The sequence below is a fragment of the Arvicanthis niloticus genome, chromosome 4 (genome assembly GCF_011762505.2).
Source record: "Arvicanthis niloticus isolate mArvNil1 chromosome 4, mArvNil1.pat.X, whole genome shotgun sequence".
NCBI lineage: Eukaryota > Metazoa > Chordata > Mammalia > Rodentia > Muridae > Arvicanthis > Arvicanthis niloticus.
The window spans coordinates 14,444,817-14,465,183 of record NC_047661.1 but is presented as its reverse complement, the minus strand read 5'-3'; the positions used below and the strand labels follow the sequence as shown (position 1 = coordinate 14,465,183).

General features: G+C 43.8%; 1 protein-coding gene across 4 annotated transcripts in view; it reads right to left on the bottom strand.

Moving 5' to 3' along the window:
- Positions 1-20,367, bottom strand: part of Tnik (TRAF2 and NCK interacting kinase) — a 399,376-nt gene that overhangs the window by 60,297 nt on the left and 318,712 nt on the right. For 2 of the 4 annotated variants that reach the window (XM_034499581.2, XM_034499582.2), the window contains exons 13-18: positions 15,211-15,321; positions 14,344-14,430; positions 13,098-13,286; positions 6,258-6,422; positions 3,111-3,350; positions 106-212 (exon numbers count right to left, since the gene is read on the bottom strand). In XM_034499581.2, coding sequence (XP_034355472.1) covers positions 106-212; positions 3,111-3,350; positions 6,258-6,422; positions 13,098-13,286; positions 14,344-14,430; positions 15,211-15,321 — 899 coding nt within the window. The remainder of the gene's footprint in view (positions 1-105; positions 213-3,110; positions 3,351-6,257; positions 6,423-13,097; positions 13,287-14,343; positions 14,431-15,210; positions 15,322-20,367) is intronic. The other 2 variants (XM_034499583.2, XM_076932211.1) reach the window with 1 other exon arrangement.

Below are 20,367 nucleotides of genomic sequence, written 5' to 3'. Positions count from 1 at the left end.
CACCAAAGCTGACAGTCCAGGTGACAAGTGCATATGCTTCGGAAGTGAAGAAAAGATCATAGACATAGCAGGCATCTCAGATAATCATGGTGACCTTCCCCTTACCTTGCTCTGATAGGCTGAGATCCGAGTCTGGGGCCCAACGCACTGCCGTTCCCAGGGGAATTCTTTCTGGCTAGTGCTGGGGATATAGAAGTTGTTCTTTGAGGCACCTAGAAGAGAACCAGAATTCAGAAACATTTCCTATAACACAGTGTAGGCAGGATACTGTCTGAGGAGCCTCCTCCTCTCTGAAGACTGGTTAGAAGTTACAGACACTGCCTTGTCCACAAAGGAACTGTGTTTTATGCTTCAGTGAAACAGTAAACTCCTGAAACAAAGCCCAAGGAGGTTCTGCTGCCGAAAGTCAAGGAGGCACGTTCCATAGTCATAAGGTCATTTTAATCTCAGAAACAAAAGTCAGATTGCACTAATGACATTGGCCTACTGAGCTATAAGAAAATACCTCTTTGGGCAAGAGTGGAAGCAAGAAGAACCTCTTTGGAGTGCCCTTACTCCCTTGGAAGCTGCATTAGGTGGGAGTCATGCAGAAGGAGTAACATTTAGCTCATCACAATGAACACATAGATTATGAACTCTAGTGAAAAACTGGGGTACCACTCTAGACCTCAGACAATAAACCACAACCTGGGGAGCCCAGAGAATCTATTACTATATTATTTTCTTTTTAATATTTGTGTCTCTGTGAGTCCATGTATATTATGCATGTATGTATGCACATATAACATGTATGTGCTGTGTACCCATGGAAGCCAGAAGAAGGCATCAGATCGCCGAGAACTGGAGTTCCAGGTACTTGTGAGCCACCCAATATTTGTGTAGGGATATAAATCAGGGCTCTCAAGAGCAAAAGAGCTCTAACCACTGGCGAGTTCTACAGGTCCATCACTCTTAGAACATGAAAACATAGATGGTTTTTCTTCCTAAGCAAGTTACTATTGTTAATCAAAATCCTAAACAATGTGTGTTTTGTTGATAATTAGTAATTTATTATATATAAAACAGGATTAATATTGAAAATACTGGAAGGGTCTTCAAAATGCCTGTTCAAATATAAAAGAGTGAGAAGTGCAGCAGAAGTCTGTATTACTAGCTCAACTGAGCACCAAGTATAATTCCAATGTGTCTCCCCTCATAAAGCACACAGTCACAAGACATAAAGATTCTGGGACTAGGTATTGTACAATGGGAATCAATTATTTGCAAGAAACATGAATATTAGTGCAGAAGATTATTGTCAATGTAAGTGTTATCCTTTATCTCTTTTGAAAAAATATTTTATTATGATTCATCTTAGTGAAGTCAAGAAAGCAAAGCAAAATGGCCAAGTCGGTCTACCTTCTGCTCAGATTAAGCACTGCTGTTCCTGTTTCTCCCTTTCCACTTTGTAAACAAAAGCATTTGAAGAGCTCAATAACTGACTGGAACCTGAATATTTAAATGTACTTATCGTCTCTTCCTAGATTTATACAGATCTACCTGACATATTTAGAGAGAGGTAAGTAAGACACTTCCTCTTTCGGGTCTTCAGCGCTTGGATACAGTTTATTTCTCACAATAAAGTTCTAAGTAACCATTTTAGATGGTATTTCTGAGTCCCCCTGAAGACCAGTGGGTAGTAAGGTCACTGTTTCATTGTCAAAATAACGGCAATCCTGCTGTGACCTCACTTGAGAGGGAGATGGCAATAGTTTGTAAATCATTAAAACTACTTTCTTTTTCCTGGAGTTAATAGTAACAGTGTTTTCTGGAAAATCCAGGACATTACAATTGTCATAGCTCTGTATGCTGAGCTCAGCAGGAAAGATGCATGGATCAGGAAGAATCTGGTGCAAAAATATCTTCAGCATTGTAGACATCCAGGTTGACTATAGACATATGCACAACCGCATTCCAAAACATTGCTTGGGAAAAAATTACAGCTTAGAAATGTGAAAGGAAAGCAAAGAACTCAGGGTCGTTCTCTAAAGTAGGAGAACTGGTCATTTCTCTGTAGAGTTCGACCCTCTGTAAGTTACTGAGGCTGTAAATATGGTACCCTAAAAGGAACATTCCTTAAGTAGAGCTAAGTGAAATGCTCAAGGACAAGGCCAGCCTGTATGTGTGTGTATGTGTGTTTTCATATGTGTGGACATGAGTGTGACAGCCTGTGCCCGTGTGTGTGTGTGTGTGTGTGTGTGTGTGTGTGTGTGTGTGCGCGCCTGTGGAGGTCAGGGGTCAATGCTGGGTATATTTCTCAGTACCTCTGTCTTTGTCTCTACCTATCTCTCTTTCTTTCTTTCTTTCTTTCTTTCTTTCTTTCTTTCTTTCTTTCTTTCTTTCTTTCTGTCTGTCTGTCTGTCTGTCTGTCTGCTCTCTCTCTCTCTCTCTCTCTCTCTTTCTCTCTCTCTCTCTCTCTCTCTCTCTCTGTGTGTGTGTGTGTGTGTGTGTGTGTGCAACAGGGTCCCTCGTTGAACCTGGAACTCCCCAATCTAGCTAGACTCTCTTGGCCAAGGATCTTCTTGTCTTCACCTCCTCAGCACTAGGTTTTGATTTGCATGTCTGGCTTTTAACTTGAGTGCTGGAGACCTGAACTCAATCCTCATGCATGTATGACAAGCACTTTACTGACCGAGTCATCTCCCCAGCCCCCACACTATTTTCTGAACCCTTGAAATCTGGTCAAGTTTTCTGTTGTTAAATATAAGAGTAAGCAAATTTTCTTTTCTTTTATTTTGTTTGTCTAGCTATAAATGCAATAATCATTGAAAATACCCACTAGTCTATTTTTTTAATGCAAACAGCAAAATGGCCTAGAATGTTTGGGGTTGAGAATTATAATTCTGTTTTAAGACATGGACGGACTTCTCTGTCACTCAAGGTGAGTCTTTGTCCCTTTGGGAAGATGAAGATCAGAAATGATTAATGACTAGCCAAGACTTAGCTTAGGAAGAGACACAAGAAGGAAGGTGCTGTCGCACAGCTGAGTTCTCTAGAGTGAAAGGGATGGGATGATGGTTGATGGTGGCAGTGGCAGCGGTGACACAGACACCCAGCAGCACTGATGCTACCTTTGGTGGAATGTCTTCTTCCTGTCGTAACCAAGAGCTTCGGTCAAACTTTTCAATGCGTGTGGGGAGAGGAGGGTTTTCCGAGGTGGGATCCGAGTTCTGGCGTGGCATCTCGACCCGGTGCGAGGTCACATTCAGAGCCTCCTGGAACCCAGACAGGCCCTTTGTGGGTTGCTCATGCACTGACTGGGAAGCGGTCAAGGCAGGTCCCTGGGATTTGACAGCTACAAGCTGTGGGATCTAAGCAACACAACATAGGAGCAGCATTGTTAGAAGGCCATAGGTTGAAGGGACAAAAAGGATCTGTATGCAAGAATTGAGTCCATCAGAGCTACGGCAAGGCAGTTTTCAGGTAGCAGTAATTGCACTTGGGATAAGCTTCACTGGCTGAGATACTCCTGCTACTCAAGGGTGCAGAGAGCACATCTCATGACCCGTCACAATCTTTAATTTAGAAAGTTCGTAGGGCTAACTCAAGGTTCCCAGGAACAGGTTCGGTATTACCTGGAACTGCTAAGAAGTCAGGGAGTAATATGGCAGTAGTAACAATTATTTTTATTCAATATTTCTTAGACAGCAACATAAGACACTTTATACTTTCTCCCAAGCTCCCCGCTATAAAGTCCTTAGCTTTGACTTTAGATACTGTTGTTCTAGGAAAGAAGAAATACTCTAAATGTCTTTCCTCCTGTGAACTCGCAGGGTTAACATAACCATCCTCCTTATTCAGACATGAGCAATCCCAGGTACCAAGAGATGAAGCCCCATCCTAGATTTTACAGCTGATAGGCTGGAGTCTGAGCTGGAACCTCGGGCACTGGGAGTGTTCTACTCCCAAGAGCACATTCACATGCATCTAACCTCTGTAGTGTACTCTCTCCACCCACTGTGGGGTGTGTGTGTGTGTGTGTGTATGCAGATGCACATGTATGTGTGGAGGCCAGAGGTGCCCACGTCAGAATGTTTATCCACTTTATCGTCTGTCAGTCTGTCTGTCTTTCTTTTCTTCCCTCCCTCCCTCCTCCCTTCCTGAGGCAGGGTCTGCTTGTGAAGCTCAGGTTGGTCTGGAAGTCGTTGTAGTCTCAGCTGGCCTTTAACAACACACAGACATTCACCTGCCTCTGTCTTCTGAGTGCAGGGATTTAAAGGCTTGTGGCACACTTGGCTTTCACTCTGTTTAAAACAGGGTTTCTCATCGGCTTTGAACTTGCAATTTGACCAAGCTGCCTGGCTGACAAACCCTAAGGATCCTCCCGACTCCACCTCCCCAGTGCTGGGATTACAAGTCTGTACTACCACGTCTGGATTTTATATGTGCGTTCTCGGAATTGAACTTGGGTTCTTGCATAGAAAGCACTTTACTGAATGGGACACCTCCTCAGGTTCCATAGCATCCTGATTTCTACAGGACTGGCTGTCCCCACTGAAAATACACACCATTTTCTGATATCAGGATGATTCTTGGGGCATCCTGGCAATATGGTGCTCTTGTTCATGTAGGAATAACTTCTGGGATTTCTATTTGGCCTCTTAAGAAAGAGCATCAAAATCCAGGGTGCAAGGGATCCCCTCTCCTGTACTACATTTTGTGACTGCTGAAGCCTGTCCTCTACCTCTGGGTATATACTGCACTGACAGGAGCCCAAGTCCATCTGTGAGCCTGGCTCACATGGATCATGGCTGGAAAAAAAAATCTAGAGAGCTTCCTGACTAAACCGCTCATTGAAGCAGTATTGATTTCCTATCGGTTTCATAGAAGGCCCTGCCAGACCTGCTTTGGTCGATAATGGCTATTGGGATGTCACAGCGACATGCTGGAAAGATTCTCAAAGCTTCATTCTGATGGGTGTTTTAAATAAACTTTAAATATGTAAAGTTCATACAGATGCAAATATCTTTAAATACATTAAATAGCATTAATACAAAATGCATTGCAGTATCTGGTACAAACCCACTCTCACTTTAGAAGACCATTCCAAGCACTCCTAAAATCCCGAAGCACCAAAAAAGGCTTTTCCACAGAGTCTACTCTTAGTCTCTCATCATTTCAGAAGAGGCATTTCCCTACAGTGCTTTCCTTAACAAGGGAAAGGTTTATTATAAGGTCAAAGAAGGAGTTTTTAAAAGAAAAGAAACCCTTGTAAAATATTCCTTTTTGGAGAGTCTGTACGAAAGAATTACATACAGATAAAAACAACCAGAGGAAGGTATGTTGAACTGGTTGGTGCTGAAAAATCTTGAATTTTGCTCATTACCACCAACTTAAACCACAGGAAAGCCTTGATTTTTATCATCATTCCTTTAAGTCCTAATTCAAACAGCAGTACATATTTCAAAGGTGACCTCCAAATGCACTGGAGAAGCCTTACCACAGCTGGGTGCCAGGAAGAAATTAAAGATGTTTGGGTGAGAAAGGTTGGATTACATTTTTTTCCCTCATGGAATTTCAATATTCTATTTCACTTTGAATTTCATCTTTGAAGAACTTACCAGAAAGCTCCTTTCCTAAAAACGAAATAATCTTTCCCCACCAAGCATCTTCATGCACTGCTTTTAAGTCTATAAAGAGCACCAGCATCAACCTGGAAGGAGTTTTCAAAAGACTGCCAGGCCTAACCCTGCATCTCTGGTCCGTAAGTCTGAAGCAGACCCAGGAATATGCATTTTTACCAAGTTCATCGGATGCTGCTGGCTGCTGGCTTGGTGAGCATGCCAGGAGAAGCATTGGCTTAGAAGGCACACACTGATTTCACCAAGTCCATTTGACTTCTCCAGTCCAGATTTCTACCCATATTTCAAGGAAGGGAAGAATATGTGTATATAGTCTACCTCAAAGGTCCATATATGAAGTTTAATTCTTCTGATTGTAACTACAAGAATGGCTGTCCCCACCTTATACTCTACAGCACTTGCATGGGTTTCCACAGGAGCCACTTTACCAAGAGGGATTTTGAAGTCAACTCAAGGTCATTAGCTCTATGCTTCCTGTCTATAATCTGGAGCCTCCCAATGCAGAGAGACTTCTGTTCCCACGGTACACTAAGGGTCTGTGCGTCATCAGTCCTCTGTCATGCTAGAATACTATAGGCTTTTAATAAGCACTCCTGGGCACAAGTGTCCACTGGAACAGAAAGGAGGTTATTATACCTGGGGCTCGACAGTTCTGAGCATCGGGGGTGTCCGAGCAGGCTGAACCCCACTAATGCTGAAGGACTCTGATCTTGGGGGCAGGTTGGGGTCAGAGATCCTATTGGCAACCTTGTGAGGCATGGCAGGTGAACTCTGTCGGTTGAGTCTTGAGCGCTCTTCTACCTAGAAGTCAAAGGAAAGAGAATCTCAATGGTTAGAAGTCGGTGCCCTGTCCAGTAAGGATTTTCTGTAGTAATTTTTATGCAGCCATTTTTAATGCCCTCTGATGAATTCAAAGAGCCCAAGTGTGCTATTTCTGTTTCATAGCAAGATCTTTTTATTCTCCTCTCTCTTTTTCTTTTCCTCTTTTCTTTTCTCCTTCTCATGGGAGTATTTCCAGCAGGACACTTGAGCTGTTGACCTTACACCACCCATTAGCTTGTGTTATGTCAGGTAACTGGGCATTCTCGGCCGGCTAAGAACGCGTCTTGCATCCCTTGAGCTAATAGCCTGCTGATTAGTCACAAAGCCATGGGATCAGGCAGGGAGATGGTGTGCCCTCCAGATAATCAAAGGGGACTATGGTAGGCATTGAGACAGCTTAGAGGAAAATAGAAACTTGCATTGGGTTGACTCATAAGACAGGGGGACAAGAGCCACACAAGGACTGGGGAGGGCGAAGTGGCCCACAGGAGTTCTGCTCTGCTCTGCAGGCTGCTGATAGGCACGTGGGCGTCCTGGATGCTGCTTAATGACATGGCTGTCTTACAGAGACTTCCTGTATCATTTTCTTTTTCTCTTTAGGGCCCTTTCCTTTCAATTGTCTCTCTCTGCTACCCAAAATACACCGCTCCTGCCCATGTTTTTCATTCCCAGCATGGACTCTGTTACCCTACACCCTCCAATTCTCCTCCTGTTTCTTCTTCCCACACTCTAGCCCTTACTGTTCTCATCACCCCCACCTTCTCTCCTTTCAACCAATTGTCATGCCTTATTCTCCAGTGTTTCTCTAGTGCTTCTTTATAAACAGATTCTATGTCACTCTCCATATTTATAGCAGAAAATAGACTGTTTCCAAGGATGACTTTAAAGAGAAAGTTACATTAACATGATGGACATCAAAAGACAAGACGGAAGTCATTAGTTAACAAAAGACGTTTGTTCTAGGTCTATCTTACACTGGGTCAACATAATGGTTGTGCCTCTCAAGACAATGCCACACACCACTGTCCTCCCCCTGATAACTCATCAGAGTGAGCTCTTAACTCACTTCTGTTGACTCAATATTCAGGTCTGTCTGCAAATGTTTATGTACCAGCTAAGGGTTTTAAAATGTCTTTTTGTTGCCCGATTTCAAACAAAATTCAAAAGTCCTATTAGTTCTTATCTTTCTTAGCTTTTTTAAAAAAAGACTTCTTTTTAGAGAGAAGTCCAATTTCCTAGTCATAGTCTGTTTTAACCTTAAACATTTAAACATGTTACATTAAGCATTAATCCACAGCTAAGAAATGCCTTGCTTTTATGAGGTGTAATATGAACATCTTTTCCCTCACTATGGCTTTGTAGGACATGTCCAATTGGCCTCCACTTGAGTTTGGTTTTGAAATTCCATGTCCTCGAGGTTTCCTATACACCAAATCATATTAGCCTCAAAGGCCATGGATATAAACTAGAAAATGTTCACTCTGTGAATGCATAAAGCATTATATCAGCAATAATTATTTGTCCATTGTACTGAGCAAAAGAGCAAAGCTATCTATTGTTACACGACCTCAAAGCCCCAAGAAGACAACAACAGGCAAACAAAGCCCACAGTATACAATGCATCAGTTCTAAATGCCAGACTCCTTGAAAGAAAAGACAGTAACCCTTCTTAGACCATTGAAATTCCTTATTTCTTCAATTGTAAATTATACTACTTAAATAACTCATGTTTGAGCTCAGGAACTCTGGAGAGAAATATGATATGGTTCAGAGAAATATGTGAATCTCTATACTCTGGCCATCTGATATCCCAGGGTTCAGTGGTGGTATAGAAATGAACATGTTTTTATTTGTTCAGAAACAAATGTATTCGGAGTGAGGCCTACTTATAATAATTATTGGTGTTACTTGAACTGTCAAATGTAGGGCAAAAAATGAGTGCTGATTTTCGCAGGTAAATTGTGTGTTTGATTAGTTGTGGATAGAGGCTATGAAGCAACTCCCAAGCATATTTTCTAAGCTATCAATCATGTCATGCCATAGATTCTACCCTGTGAGTATATTAACATGCAAGAGTCTATGTCATATGAAATAATTAACCAGTTCTTAATATTCAGTCAATAATGTCAAGATGGATCAATGTGCTGAAATTTCATAAGTGGGAGTTTGGACAACAAAGGTTGTAACAATGAGGCATTTGGCCACACATTCAAAAATTGTTATATTTATTTGTGCACGTGTGTGTGTGTGTACTTGTATGTGCACACACATGCACATTACTTGTGTGCTACAAAACATATTAGAGTTCAAAAGAACCTCTGGGAGTTAGTTCTCTCCTAGCATGTGTGTTCCAAGGATTGAACTCAGGTTGTCAAGCTTGAAAGCAAGCATCTTTAGCTGATGCTATCCTGCTGACCCTGACTGTAATTTTGTCTCAGAAAATCTTGCTTTGAAAGCCTTTGGGAAGGTTGGGACACAAAAGTGTGTTGCACCAAAATGTCCCCTTATGTACTGGAGGAAAGGCATGAAACCAAACATTTGAAATGACATTTCACACACACACACACACACACACACACACACACACACACAGAGAGAGAGAGAGAGAGAGAGAGAGAGAGAGAGAGAGAGAGAGAGAGAGCTGATGAATGTACTCAGAAGCAGCTTCTTCTACCTGGCAAAGGTCTGTCCTGATTGATGACAACATATGTTTACTAACTGAACAGAGGTGGTCATGTGAGAAGAAAAGAAAGCAGTTTCTCCACAGAGCAAAGATAAACACAGCTAAACTGGGGCACAGTCCAGATCTGCTTCCATCTGCTTGAGGACAGGTCTAGCAGCAGAAGATATACTCCAACCTCCAGCTGTTAGGAAGATGGGAAAACCAGGGGTACCAATAATTCAGTAAGGAAAGAGCTTATTGCATAAGCATGTGGACCTGAGTTCAGATCTCCAGAACCTCAGTAAAGCCAGATGTGATATGTCTGTAGCACGCATCTGTAATCTCAGTACTTTCATGGCAATATGAAAGGTGGAGGCACTAGAAGATCACATGCCAAGTGGCCTAGTACACACAGCAGGGGCTGGCATGCACTTTAGAGAGGGGACATGATGGAGTGCTAAAAATAAAATAAGACCCCATGCATGGCCATGTAAACAGAGTATCCTGCTGTAAGCTGGTGTAAGTTGAAATACTATTTGGAGTGCAGAAGTGTGACACAGACCATCAGATGTCATTCTGGACACATGAGAAAGGAAAAGGAATTTCTATCATCCAAAAGATGAGAAAAAATGCTCAAATTCAGCTGATGGACAGCACAGCATCATACTAACACTTCCACAGAGCTCATCTGCCTCCCCCCCCCACCCAAATCAAGAAACAGTGGGAGAATTCTGAAAGGAGTGAACTTGCCTAACCAGCTTTTTAATACAGAGACATTTGTGTGTTTCTTGCTGGCTGAAATTTGAAAATCAAATCTACAGCAACATCCAAGCCCAAGAGAATACTACATCAAAGTTTGACAAGACTCCCAAAGACCAAATAGCCCCATCACTGGGTTGAAGGCGATGCTGACAGGAGAATTCTGGGGCTTGCTGGCTGCCAGCCTAGCTCTAGCTTCAGTGACAGGGCCTATATTAAGAGAATAATGCACATTCCTCTCTGGCTTTCACTCATGCATGCATGGGTGCATGCACCTTAATGACCACACACATACACATGCACATGCATGGGCATGCACATGTACACACACACACACACACACACACACACACACACACACATCATAGAGGGTGAAATATTGCACTCCATTGTTGATGAAAAATTGTCATTTTGGAATGAAGTGGACAGAGGAGTAATCTATAAGGGAAGGAAAATAGTTTTGGAGATAGACTGATGGTTATTTGGGAGCCAGATTATGTTAACTACACAGGAAGAGAAGGATTATCATGAAGTGGTTGAAGAATGTCTGCACACAAGTCCAGAGGTGTATTAAGTCCCAAGGAAGAACATTAGTGCCTAGGAAGCCTGGTAGCATGAATGATGTCATCCACTAGATGCCACCCAGATTTATGGTAGTGGCCAGAGAACCTCATATTTGGAATGCTTGATGACACAGCTATTCTGGTTGTGTGCCCAGCTGTTTGGTTTCTTTTACTGTGAGAGGTCTGGCTAGGAAACAGGGAAATCAGGAGGTCAACAATACTGCCTCGATGCTATCATTATAGATTTGTCCCCAGGAGAGCTTCTGATGGCCCAAGAACTGTAAACTGATTATGAATAGAGAGATGGAACTTAATGACGGGGACAGACAGACACAAGAAAACAGTGCTGTCAAGGCAGACAATCTGGAATGGAGCTGGGTAGAAGTGGATGGGAAGAAGTGGAAACCACACCATGCTCTCCCTTCTTGGTACACGCTAACACAAGGAGCTGTCTATGAGGGAAGGAATTTCTGGATGCTTTTCAAGGAGTTTTGTGACCTTCAGGCATCCCTTTCCTAAACATACGCCAGGAGCTAGGAACATGAAAGGTCAGAAGGCGTGTATCACAAAGAGGAGATGTGGTACTTCTTAGAAGAGTCTAGGTACTAGGAAAGACATGGTTTTATGTTTCTCCTCTGTGGTCTGTGACACACTCTATGGCCTTCCATAACTATTATGGTAGACAAACAGTGGCCTGTCACTTTGAAAATGTTGGATAGGTATTACATATGATGTTAGATTTCATTCCCAAGTTCAGCTACATTCCCACTTTAGTCCTAAGGAGTCCTGACGCTTTAGCTGTTCTTCCAAACCAAGCTGGCCCATCTTCCTTCCTCGAGTGGTGAGCAATCGAGTCCCTGTTTGCAGTTGATACTTGCTTTGGATGATAATGCATTTGCTTCACAGAGGGCAGCCCTTCAGCTTTCCCCACAGTGATGTGGGCTGGAGCTGTGCGTCTGACTCAGCTGAGCATCTGAACCCAGCATGGCTAAGAAATGGCTAAGCAGTGGAAGAAAGCAGTGTGTCTCTGCCAGCCAGGCAGCCTGCTGCTTAGTAGCACAGATTCTGCTTACCTAAAGAAGTGGTATAGATTATTAAGGAGGTCTGATGAGTAATCCTGATTGGCAACTTAAGGAGACTTAGAGTCATCATGGAAACAGATCTCTGCACGTATCTGTGAGGGATTCACTAGATTTGAGTAATTAGGGTGGGAAGACCAACCCTATATGTGGCTCGTACTATGCTATAGGCTGGAGCTCCACACTGAATAAAAAGCAGAGTGTGAGCTGAGCAGAGGCATCTGTGACTGTGTTTCCTCGGTCCTTGGTGTGAACATGAGGTGAGCAGCTGCCTCTTGTTCCTCCTGCTAAACTTTCTCTGCCATGATGGACTGCATATCCCAGAGCTGAAAGCCAAGATAAACTCCTCCTTTCTTAGGCTGCTACTGTAGGGTATTGAGTCATATTCTTTGATTGTTATCTCTCATTAATCACCAGGATTAGGAGAAACATCATCTCTAGTATTTCCTATATACACTAAGATGAAATGGAAAAATAAAAGATTAAAAGAAAATAGGAATAGGCTCTTCGGTTCTAACCTAAACCCTCCTTTAAGTGATTAGTCATTTTCACGAGAATTAAAGGAAGTCACCGGATGTCACAAAACTGATGTTCGCTGCGTGTGAGGTGACAGCGATGTTCTGGCGGTTGTTCCTGTCTGGGTTACTGAGTTTTGCTTTACCCTTTTGGTTTTAATCCATTTATTTCTCTCCAATCCAAATAGCCTTTAATTACATTTCATAACTAGTTCAGCCCAGAGTCATATTCTTAAAATACCACCTTAGTCTAAGGGTTGAGAAAATGAGAGAATATTGCTTTGGCTGTATGGAAAATGCACATCAGAGCCACAGGTCTGTGGCACATTGTGCACCTCTGAGACCTTAATGAATAAGGCAAGGTTAGCAGCAATGCCGGTGTCTAATAATAGCAGCCAGGCTATGGGCAGGATATAAGTCATCCCAGAATCCTCTAAGATGTAAATGATATTCTTCCACAGACAGTCCATATGCCACATATCCAACAGGATTCGTGGTGTGTGTGTGGTAGGAGAAGGGTTTCTGTGTGAATGTGCATGTGTGTGGACACTGAAGGCCTGCCTCAGTTATCACTTCCCAGGTGCCTGCCACAGAGCCTCTCAATGCGATCCAGAGCTCTTCTATTAGGACAGGCTAAATGACCAGTGAGTCCCGGGCATCCCTGTGTCTCTACCTCCCCATTTTCAGGATGACAAGCCTTTGCCACCACGCCTGGCTTTTTTCATAAGGGTGCTAGGGATTGCACGCAAGTCCGAGTGTTTACAAGGCAAGCATTTCACCAACCGGACCATCTCCCTAGCTCCTCTAAATAAACTCCTATAAGGAAAATGACTTTTTATTGTTTTTCCCCACAAAACCCTACTATATTCCCAGAGGTACACAAGAAAAACATATGACGGGCATCAGACATATAACCCTTTTTCTGCAGTGACACTATGGCTCCTTCGGAAGTGAAGTGTGTTTCTCACAGTGGGCTGTCTTCCAATTCTTCAGCACTAATTGGACTCTGTGCTCCCAGTGAAGGAACTCACAGTGGAGAGCCTGGTCAATGGATGCAGCATCTCTTCCATCCTTACCTCTTTGGCCCAGGCAGGCTTCTCGCTAGGACTCATGCCCTCCTTGTAATGGTACAGAGGCTTCTTCTCCAGGGGCCTCTGCTCCTGCCGCTGATGCTGGAGGGAAACCAGATAGTCTCGCTCTTGCTTTAGCTGCCTCTGCAGTCTTTCTGCTTGTCTCTGTTCTTCCAATTGTTTGCGCTTATATTCCTACCCAGAGCAGGAAGAACAAAGAAGAGATCATGTAACCACAGGGGACCACATCACCACATGGAGTAGCAGCAATGCATGTGACAGAGGCAAAATGGAATGGAAACAGAACTCCGAGAAGGACAGGAGTGCCCCAAATAAGGCCAGGCCTCATGTTAGTGTCCACAGAAGAATATGTCAACAAAAACACCATTTCTTTAATGGCATTCCATTCAGAACATCACTTGGAAAGTGACATGTCCTTGGAGAACCATAATATAGATGCAGGGTAGTCACACTGCCCCCCAAGAAGGAGTCATCCACTTTCTAATTTGGTGATTCAGCCATTCAAACAAGTGTGATTGAGTATACCACCAAATAATTAACCAGAGGTTATATCTAAATCATCCTTTCAATAAAACCTGGTCTCCTAAAGCTATTATCAAGCTTGTGTATAAGGCAAAACGAAACAAAATAACAGAATGCCATTGCATAAAAAATTCAGTTAAAAAATTTAAAAAAAAAAAAAAAGCTATACTAAGAAGCCCATTTGGAGAGCTGAGTGGTAATAATAAAAGTTCTTCCAATGGATGCAGTGTGAGCCGGAGACAAACTGTGCCCATTGTAAGGGCAGGAGTAACAGCCTGAAAATGAGGAATGACTGCAGGGCTGAGTGGACTGTGGCGGAGGTGCATTTGCTGTGATTGTCCTCCAGCATGTTTGCAAATGGCTTTAAGAATTACTGTGCAATAAACACAGTGGGTCTTGAGAGCAGTTTGAACTTCTAATAGGGCTAGATTCATGCTAAGCTTCCACGAATAGATGGAGTTAATAAAGTGTGCTAAATGGTTGAGGACTTAGCAAACTGGGTCAAAAATTGTATGAAGCCTCTGTGAGATTCTGAGGTCTAGGCGATTGGAAGGGAAGACCTCATATTTTTAAGTGGCATGTTAGGAGGAGGAAGCACAAAGACATATATATGCACACACACGCTTGCGCATGTGCACACACACCCACGCACACGCATGTATACACACATGCAAGATGAACACCAAGCAGCCATGAACTTTCCCGTTACCAGAAGTAGAGCTTGCTCATGCAGTAGCTGCTGCTGTAAGATCTCTAACTGTCTTTGTTCTTCTTCTAGCTGTCGCCTGATGTATTCCTGAAGAGGCAGCAGTAGAGAATTGGGAAGAATACAAAGAGAGGAAAAGAGAGAGAAAGAACCAGTGATTGCAAAGTGACAAGAGCTTTCAAGTAAAATGCAGGAGCGAGGAAGGGAAAAAAAATACCCAACACCTCACCGGACAGGAAGAGGAGGCCAGAGCAAAGCCAAGCCTTTCAATGCAGTCAAAAGCACAGCCCCTTTACCCATAGCAGCTGACTGAGCAGACTCTGCATTTCATTGTCTGTTCAGTTTTAACGAGATTACTCCGTTAAAGCCTGTTATTAGGTTCCTCTCTTGTGAAGCCCGTGGAATTAACTAGGCTGTAAAGTTCTGAGGGCCCCATGTCAGCTGCAGGGATAGAACACATACACAAGGCGAGCTTGCCTATGCGCTTTGTAATAGAAGTATCTCATAGCTCAGTGGCTCAGGGAGTGAGTTTATCAATGGGAGAGGATACTATCAGAGGCTCAGAGTTGGAGTACAGAGATGGCCTGATCAGCGTGGCTCATCTTCAGGGATGAAACAGTGGGAACTTGGTTCAGTGCTGGGAAGTCAGAAGTTCCAGGTATGCCAGGGGAGGTCCAAGTTTGGGTAGGAAGTATGGGTATTCTCAAGCTGTGCACTTGACGTTTTGAATAGGTAAGAACCGTTGCTTGAGTCAAAAAGCAAAAGCCATTAATAGAGCAGTCCTTGCAGACCATGTCCCACGCCCCAGAGCTCCCTGGTGCTGCAGGTCCCATGTGGTCCTGTGTGAGTGGGCTCGCCACTTCCCAGTACCTGTTCATGCTCTGCCCGCCTCCTCTCCTCCTCCCTGCGCATCTGCTCTTCATAGTGCCGGCGCTGTTCCCGCTCCTGCTGCTTCCGAAGCTCCTTTTCTCGCCTTTGTTGCTGTGGGATGACAAGTAGACATGGTGATAGCAGCGGGTGCGCTCTCAAGGACAGATACCCAAATGCTCCAAGGATTTTCCTTCTGGGCTTCTGGGGGGATGTATTGGCAAGGAGGGATGGTGTCAAGAGATCCGAAGTTATGGAGTCCACTTTGGCACTTGCCATGTATATGGACTCTAGTCAAGACACAGCGGTTGGAACTGTCAAACCAGGCTAGAAAAGACCATTGAACTGCCATAGACTCTGGAGCTACACTGCAATAATTACATTCTTCGGTCATTCTAGTATCACGTCATACACAGATTCCAAAGGTATAAGGATCAGATAACTGGAGTTATCTGATCAAGGCCACAGACTGAACAGAAATCACAGACTCCTACCCAGATTACATCTCTGTTGCTCACACCAAGCTACTTCTTTTGCCAGAGGATCCATTTGTGACTGCGGACTTTATCTTCTTGCTCTAGTTAGACCCTATGCTGAGGGGATGCCACCATGATCTCATTGGCATCCCTATGTCATACAATCGCCGGAGAGTGGACAGAGAAATACACACATTATGTGCCTATCTTGTTTAGTCTTCACAAAAGTCCTTGGAGTTAGATGCCTTTATCCCAGGTCTATATGAGTGTACGGAGGCAGGGGGAGAGTAATTGTTCAAAGTCAGCCTTATGTTCCAGGACCTAAGCTCAAGTGTTATGTGAGCAGAGACATGGGAAAAATAGCAGAAAACCCCCAATTTAATCTAGGTCTTCATTCCACTTTCAGGAAAGGAATGGGGTTAGGAGACCCGAGAACTAAGCGAAGGAGCTGGTATGGTACCATTCCTCATCTCTGGAACACTAGAACCTGTGCAGGGTATGGGAAGGGCTTTTGTGGCTGCCCTAGTATTGGAGCCACACGACTGGCATTTCGCGTGAGGGGCAATATTGCATGTTGCAATGCATAGGATCACACTTAAAACAATGCTCTCCAGTAACATCTATTTTGGGAACAGCTGTGGCCTTTTGTGTCAGATCCTGTACTAGCTTTGATTTCTTCCTCCTCAGGGGGTTCTGAGAAAATAGACCAGAAACCACACCCTGTAACATTCTCACGTAACATCTCACTGCATGGTGAGATGGATGGGGTGAGATGATGCAGAGAGAATAGCCTATGAACACATTACCCTGACAAACCAGTTCTGCACAACCAGGGAAAGAGCCATGAAACCAGACAGCAGAAAGATGTCTGCCCAAGCGAAAGCCTTGCTGCTCTAGTTTTTGCTGCAATCTTTCAGACATGCCACCTATCAGTGACCCGAGAACCTCAGGATGGAAGCTGTCATTTGGGACTCAATATTCATCATTTCCTGACTTGACAACTCTTTATCCATCTTGCACTGTACGTGAAGAAGACCCTCTGCAGGGCTTTGTGTAGCCAAATGACACAATAGGACTTGCATTTTCAGAAGGCCCCTAACAGTTACGGACAAGGACAAGGCTAGACACCAAAAAAGCAGGGTGAAGTTTTCTTGCAGATCTAGGCATAAGCCTCCAAGGGCATCGATGATATAGCACAGGCTGGCCAGGTCCCTCTGCTCATCCTTACTGTTGAGGAAGGAGAAGGAGCAAACAGGAGAAGGTTTCCAGATTTCTAGTCACTCTAAAACGAATGGCACGGATGCCTGCTCAGGAATTATATAAGTAGGCTAACCTAACATTGGGAGGTGCTGGCAACCCTGCATATGAGAGTGTGTAGAGATCTTGGCTAAGGAGCACCCTGTATAGTGTAACAGGAGAGAAAAAGACAGGGGTGTGTTGAGCCCAGAGAAGCAATTATTTGTTTCACAGAAAAAATAATTCAGAGGAACACGAGGGGAAAACATCATCATAAGAACTGACTGAATAATTTGGATTACAGACCCAAAGCACAGACATTTCCAACACTCGACTTGGACTGCATTGGCATAAACCCAGAGAATAAAACAATTATGTGGCAGATCTGGCTCCTGCCTGGATATAGCCCTTATTTAGCTAACATTTCAAGTCTGTTACTCTTACTGGTTTCTTTCTAGGGGAAAAAAATAATCAAGCCCTTTGAAGATTTAGCTGAATTTTATGTGGAAGAGTTGTCCATTTTCAGTCTGTCTGCCAGGAATCAATACTGTTCTATAATTACATGCCACTCAGGTTCCCACGCAAGGTATACACAATATTGATCGTGACTCAAGAAGGCAGGGCTTCCCAAGTGTTCTGCACCTTCTGAGAAACACACTAAAATAATGGCTAATAATTAATAATGATCTCACTTGGATCAGCCACTGGTCACACACAGAGGCATCTGCCAGGGCTTTGGTCCCTGCTGTGAAGTTAGAAAAAGAAATTACTTTCCCAGCCTTCTGAGGGCAGCCTGCCAATTTCTACCTGTGTGTCTCCAAGGTAGACGCCTTTCCTAGAAAGATGTTTGTTTGCTTTCCCTCCTCCTGGGGAAACCATGTTGTTGGAGGGGACATATCAAAACATGTCAAAGAAAATTTCTTGCTTCAAGGAGACCCTTACAAAGCCTTTGGTGGCTCTTGCTAGAAGCAGCTCTTTGAGAACAAGGCCAGTGCTCAACTTCAGCAGCTCACATGGGTCCTGGGACCTGGCAGGTGCATGCACAACTGTGTGGGGCTAAAAGGATACGGCATGACTGTAATTCTACCTAGTACTTGAAAGGCTGAGGCAGAAGGAATACCACAAGTTTAAGATTAGTCAAGGATATTCAGCAAGATTCTATCTCAAAACCAAACCAAACCAAACCAAAACAAAAAAAAACCCATTTTTTTTTTTTTTTAACTCAACAGAGTAAAATCCTTGGTGCAAAAGAAGAAAACAACATACTATTTTGTTTTGAAATTCAGTACTAATGGTGTGTATTTCATCATAATTCATATTACTTTTTGTGTTTGTTTTATCAAATTTGTGATTGAGATTGACGTTATTTGTGTGTCCCTGTTCCATACCACCTTTTATCTTTTAAAAAGGATTTATTCATCGAAATTCTATTTATGCATGTGTGTGTGCCTGAATGAATTTATGTGTACCACACACATGCAATACCCTAAGGGAGAGTGTTGGGATTCCTTCTATGCTCTGCCCAACAGTCAGGTAAGACTGGCTTAATATTAAGGGTGCTGTTTGGCCCCTCCTTGCTTTCTGTCTCTTCTCTCTCTCTCTCTCTCTCTCTCTCTCTCTCTCTCCCTCTCCCTCTCCCTCTCCCTCTCCCTCTCTCTCTCTGTCTCTCTCTCTCTCTCTCTCTCTCTCTCTCTCTCTCTCTCTCTCTCTCTCTCTCTGACTCATTTCTTCCTGGTCCCTTTCTCCCTCTCTCCTTTTTCCCTCTCTCTCTCTCTCTCTCTCTCTCTCTCTCTCTCTCTCTCTCTCTGACTCATTTCTTCCTGGTCCCTTTCTCCCTCTCTCCTTTTTCCCTCCTCCCTCTCTCTCTACCTGTTCCTGGCTGGCTCCTCTTCCTCCTCTTCCTCTTCTCTTCCTCTCCTCTTCATCCACTGTCTGTCTGTCTGTCTGTCTGTCTGTCTGTCTGTCTGTCTGTCATCGGTCTGTCTTTTCCTGTCTCTACTCCCTTCTCAACTTCCCTTCCTATGCCCTAAATAAACTCTATTCTATGCTATACCCACTGCTACCTCAGGGGGAAGAGATGTCTCAGCCTGGGCCTGCCCAGCTACCCCTCCCACCTCACCATACCATGCTCTACAACACATATACTTGACTCTTTTTATAAAATACAATGGAGAGGAAGAAGGAATGCTAGATCAGAACTATTAAGACTAGATTCTGTTGTGTTTTATAAAAAGATAGGGAGAAGGAATATGTTTGGTGGATGTGTAGTCAGGTGTGGGGGAATGGGATGCCTCTGAGGGCCCATGCTCAGGCATCCCTTCCCCCTGAGGGAGCAGCCACATGATGGTATAGTATAGAATAGAGTTTATTTAGGGCATGGAGGGGAGATGAGGGGGATAGGAGAAACAGAGGGGGAGAGAGAGGGGGAGGGGAGGGGAGGAGAGGAGAGGAGTAAAGGCTGGACGTGAGCACATGAAGAGAGAGGGGAGTGGGGAGAGAGGGGAGGGTAAGAAAGTAGGAGTAAGAAGAGAAGAGAGCAAAAGAGCAAGAGAGTAAGACAGTGAGGCAGGGCAAGCAGACCCTTTTTATAGTGAGTCAGGCACCCCTGGCTGTTGCCAGGTAACTGTGGGGGTGGAGCCCAGACTAAATCTCAACAGATTCTTTAAAGCCTCTAATAAGACCATTAACAGTGTTCTCTATAAATATTTGTTTAACAACTGAATCAGTGTTGTAGGTTGAATCAGATACTCTCTTCCAAACTTTTAATGCAATGGCCCAATAAGTGACCTTCAAACTTTATTTATTCTGAAGGTCTGAGCAAGGATGTGCTGCCATAGAAAGATCAACAACAACAACAACAACAACAACAACAACAACAACAACAACTGATTCAAAATGAGAAGAGAAATGAAGAGTTCTGGGTTGCCCTTGGCAGATTCCAGGGTGATGTCATGGAAGTGATGAGGGGGACCCAGCTGAGACTGTCACAGTCTTCTAGAAGACCAGAAAGCAGCTAATGGGAGATGATATCCAGCTTCTCAGGAAGAGCCTCAAACTTTCCCCACAGCTCAGGGCTTTCTGATCAAAGCCGCTCTGAATGAAAGAGCCACTGTGGCCACATGTCACGTGTGCTTCTGACTTTGAATGGGACTGTCCACATTGAATGGGACTGTCCACATTGAATGGGACTGTCCACATTGAGCTTCCCAGGGCCTGCACTTGTGACTCAGGCCTTCATACATATGGAAGTTCCATCTGCTTAGCATTTGCCCAATTTTGACCTTGGGAAAAACAATTGAAGACTGACCACTGCAGACTAAGGGCACCATGCCTTGCACCTGAGAGTAGAATTCTAAGCTTTTGTCTTGTAAGAGGTAGGGCACAAGAACAGTGACGTGTCCAGGCACCTCTGATTTTATGACACAAGAGTGTAATAAAGAGAATGAAA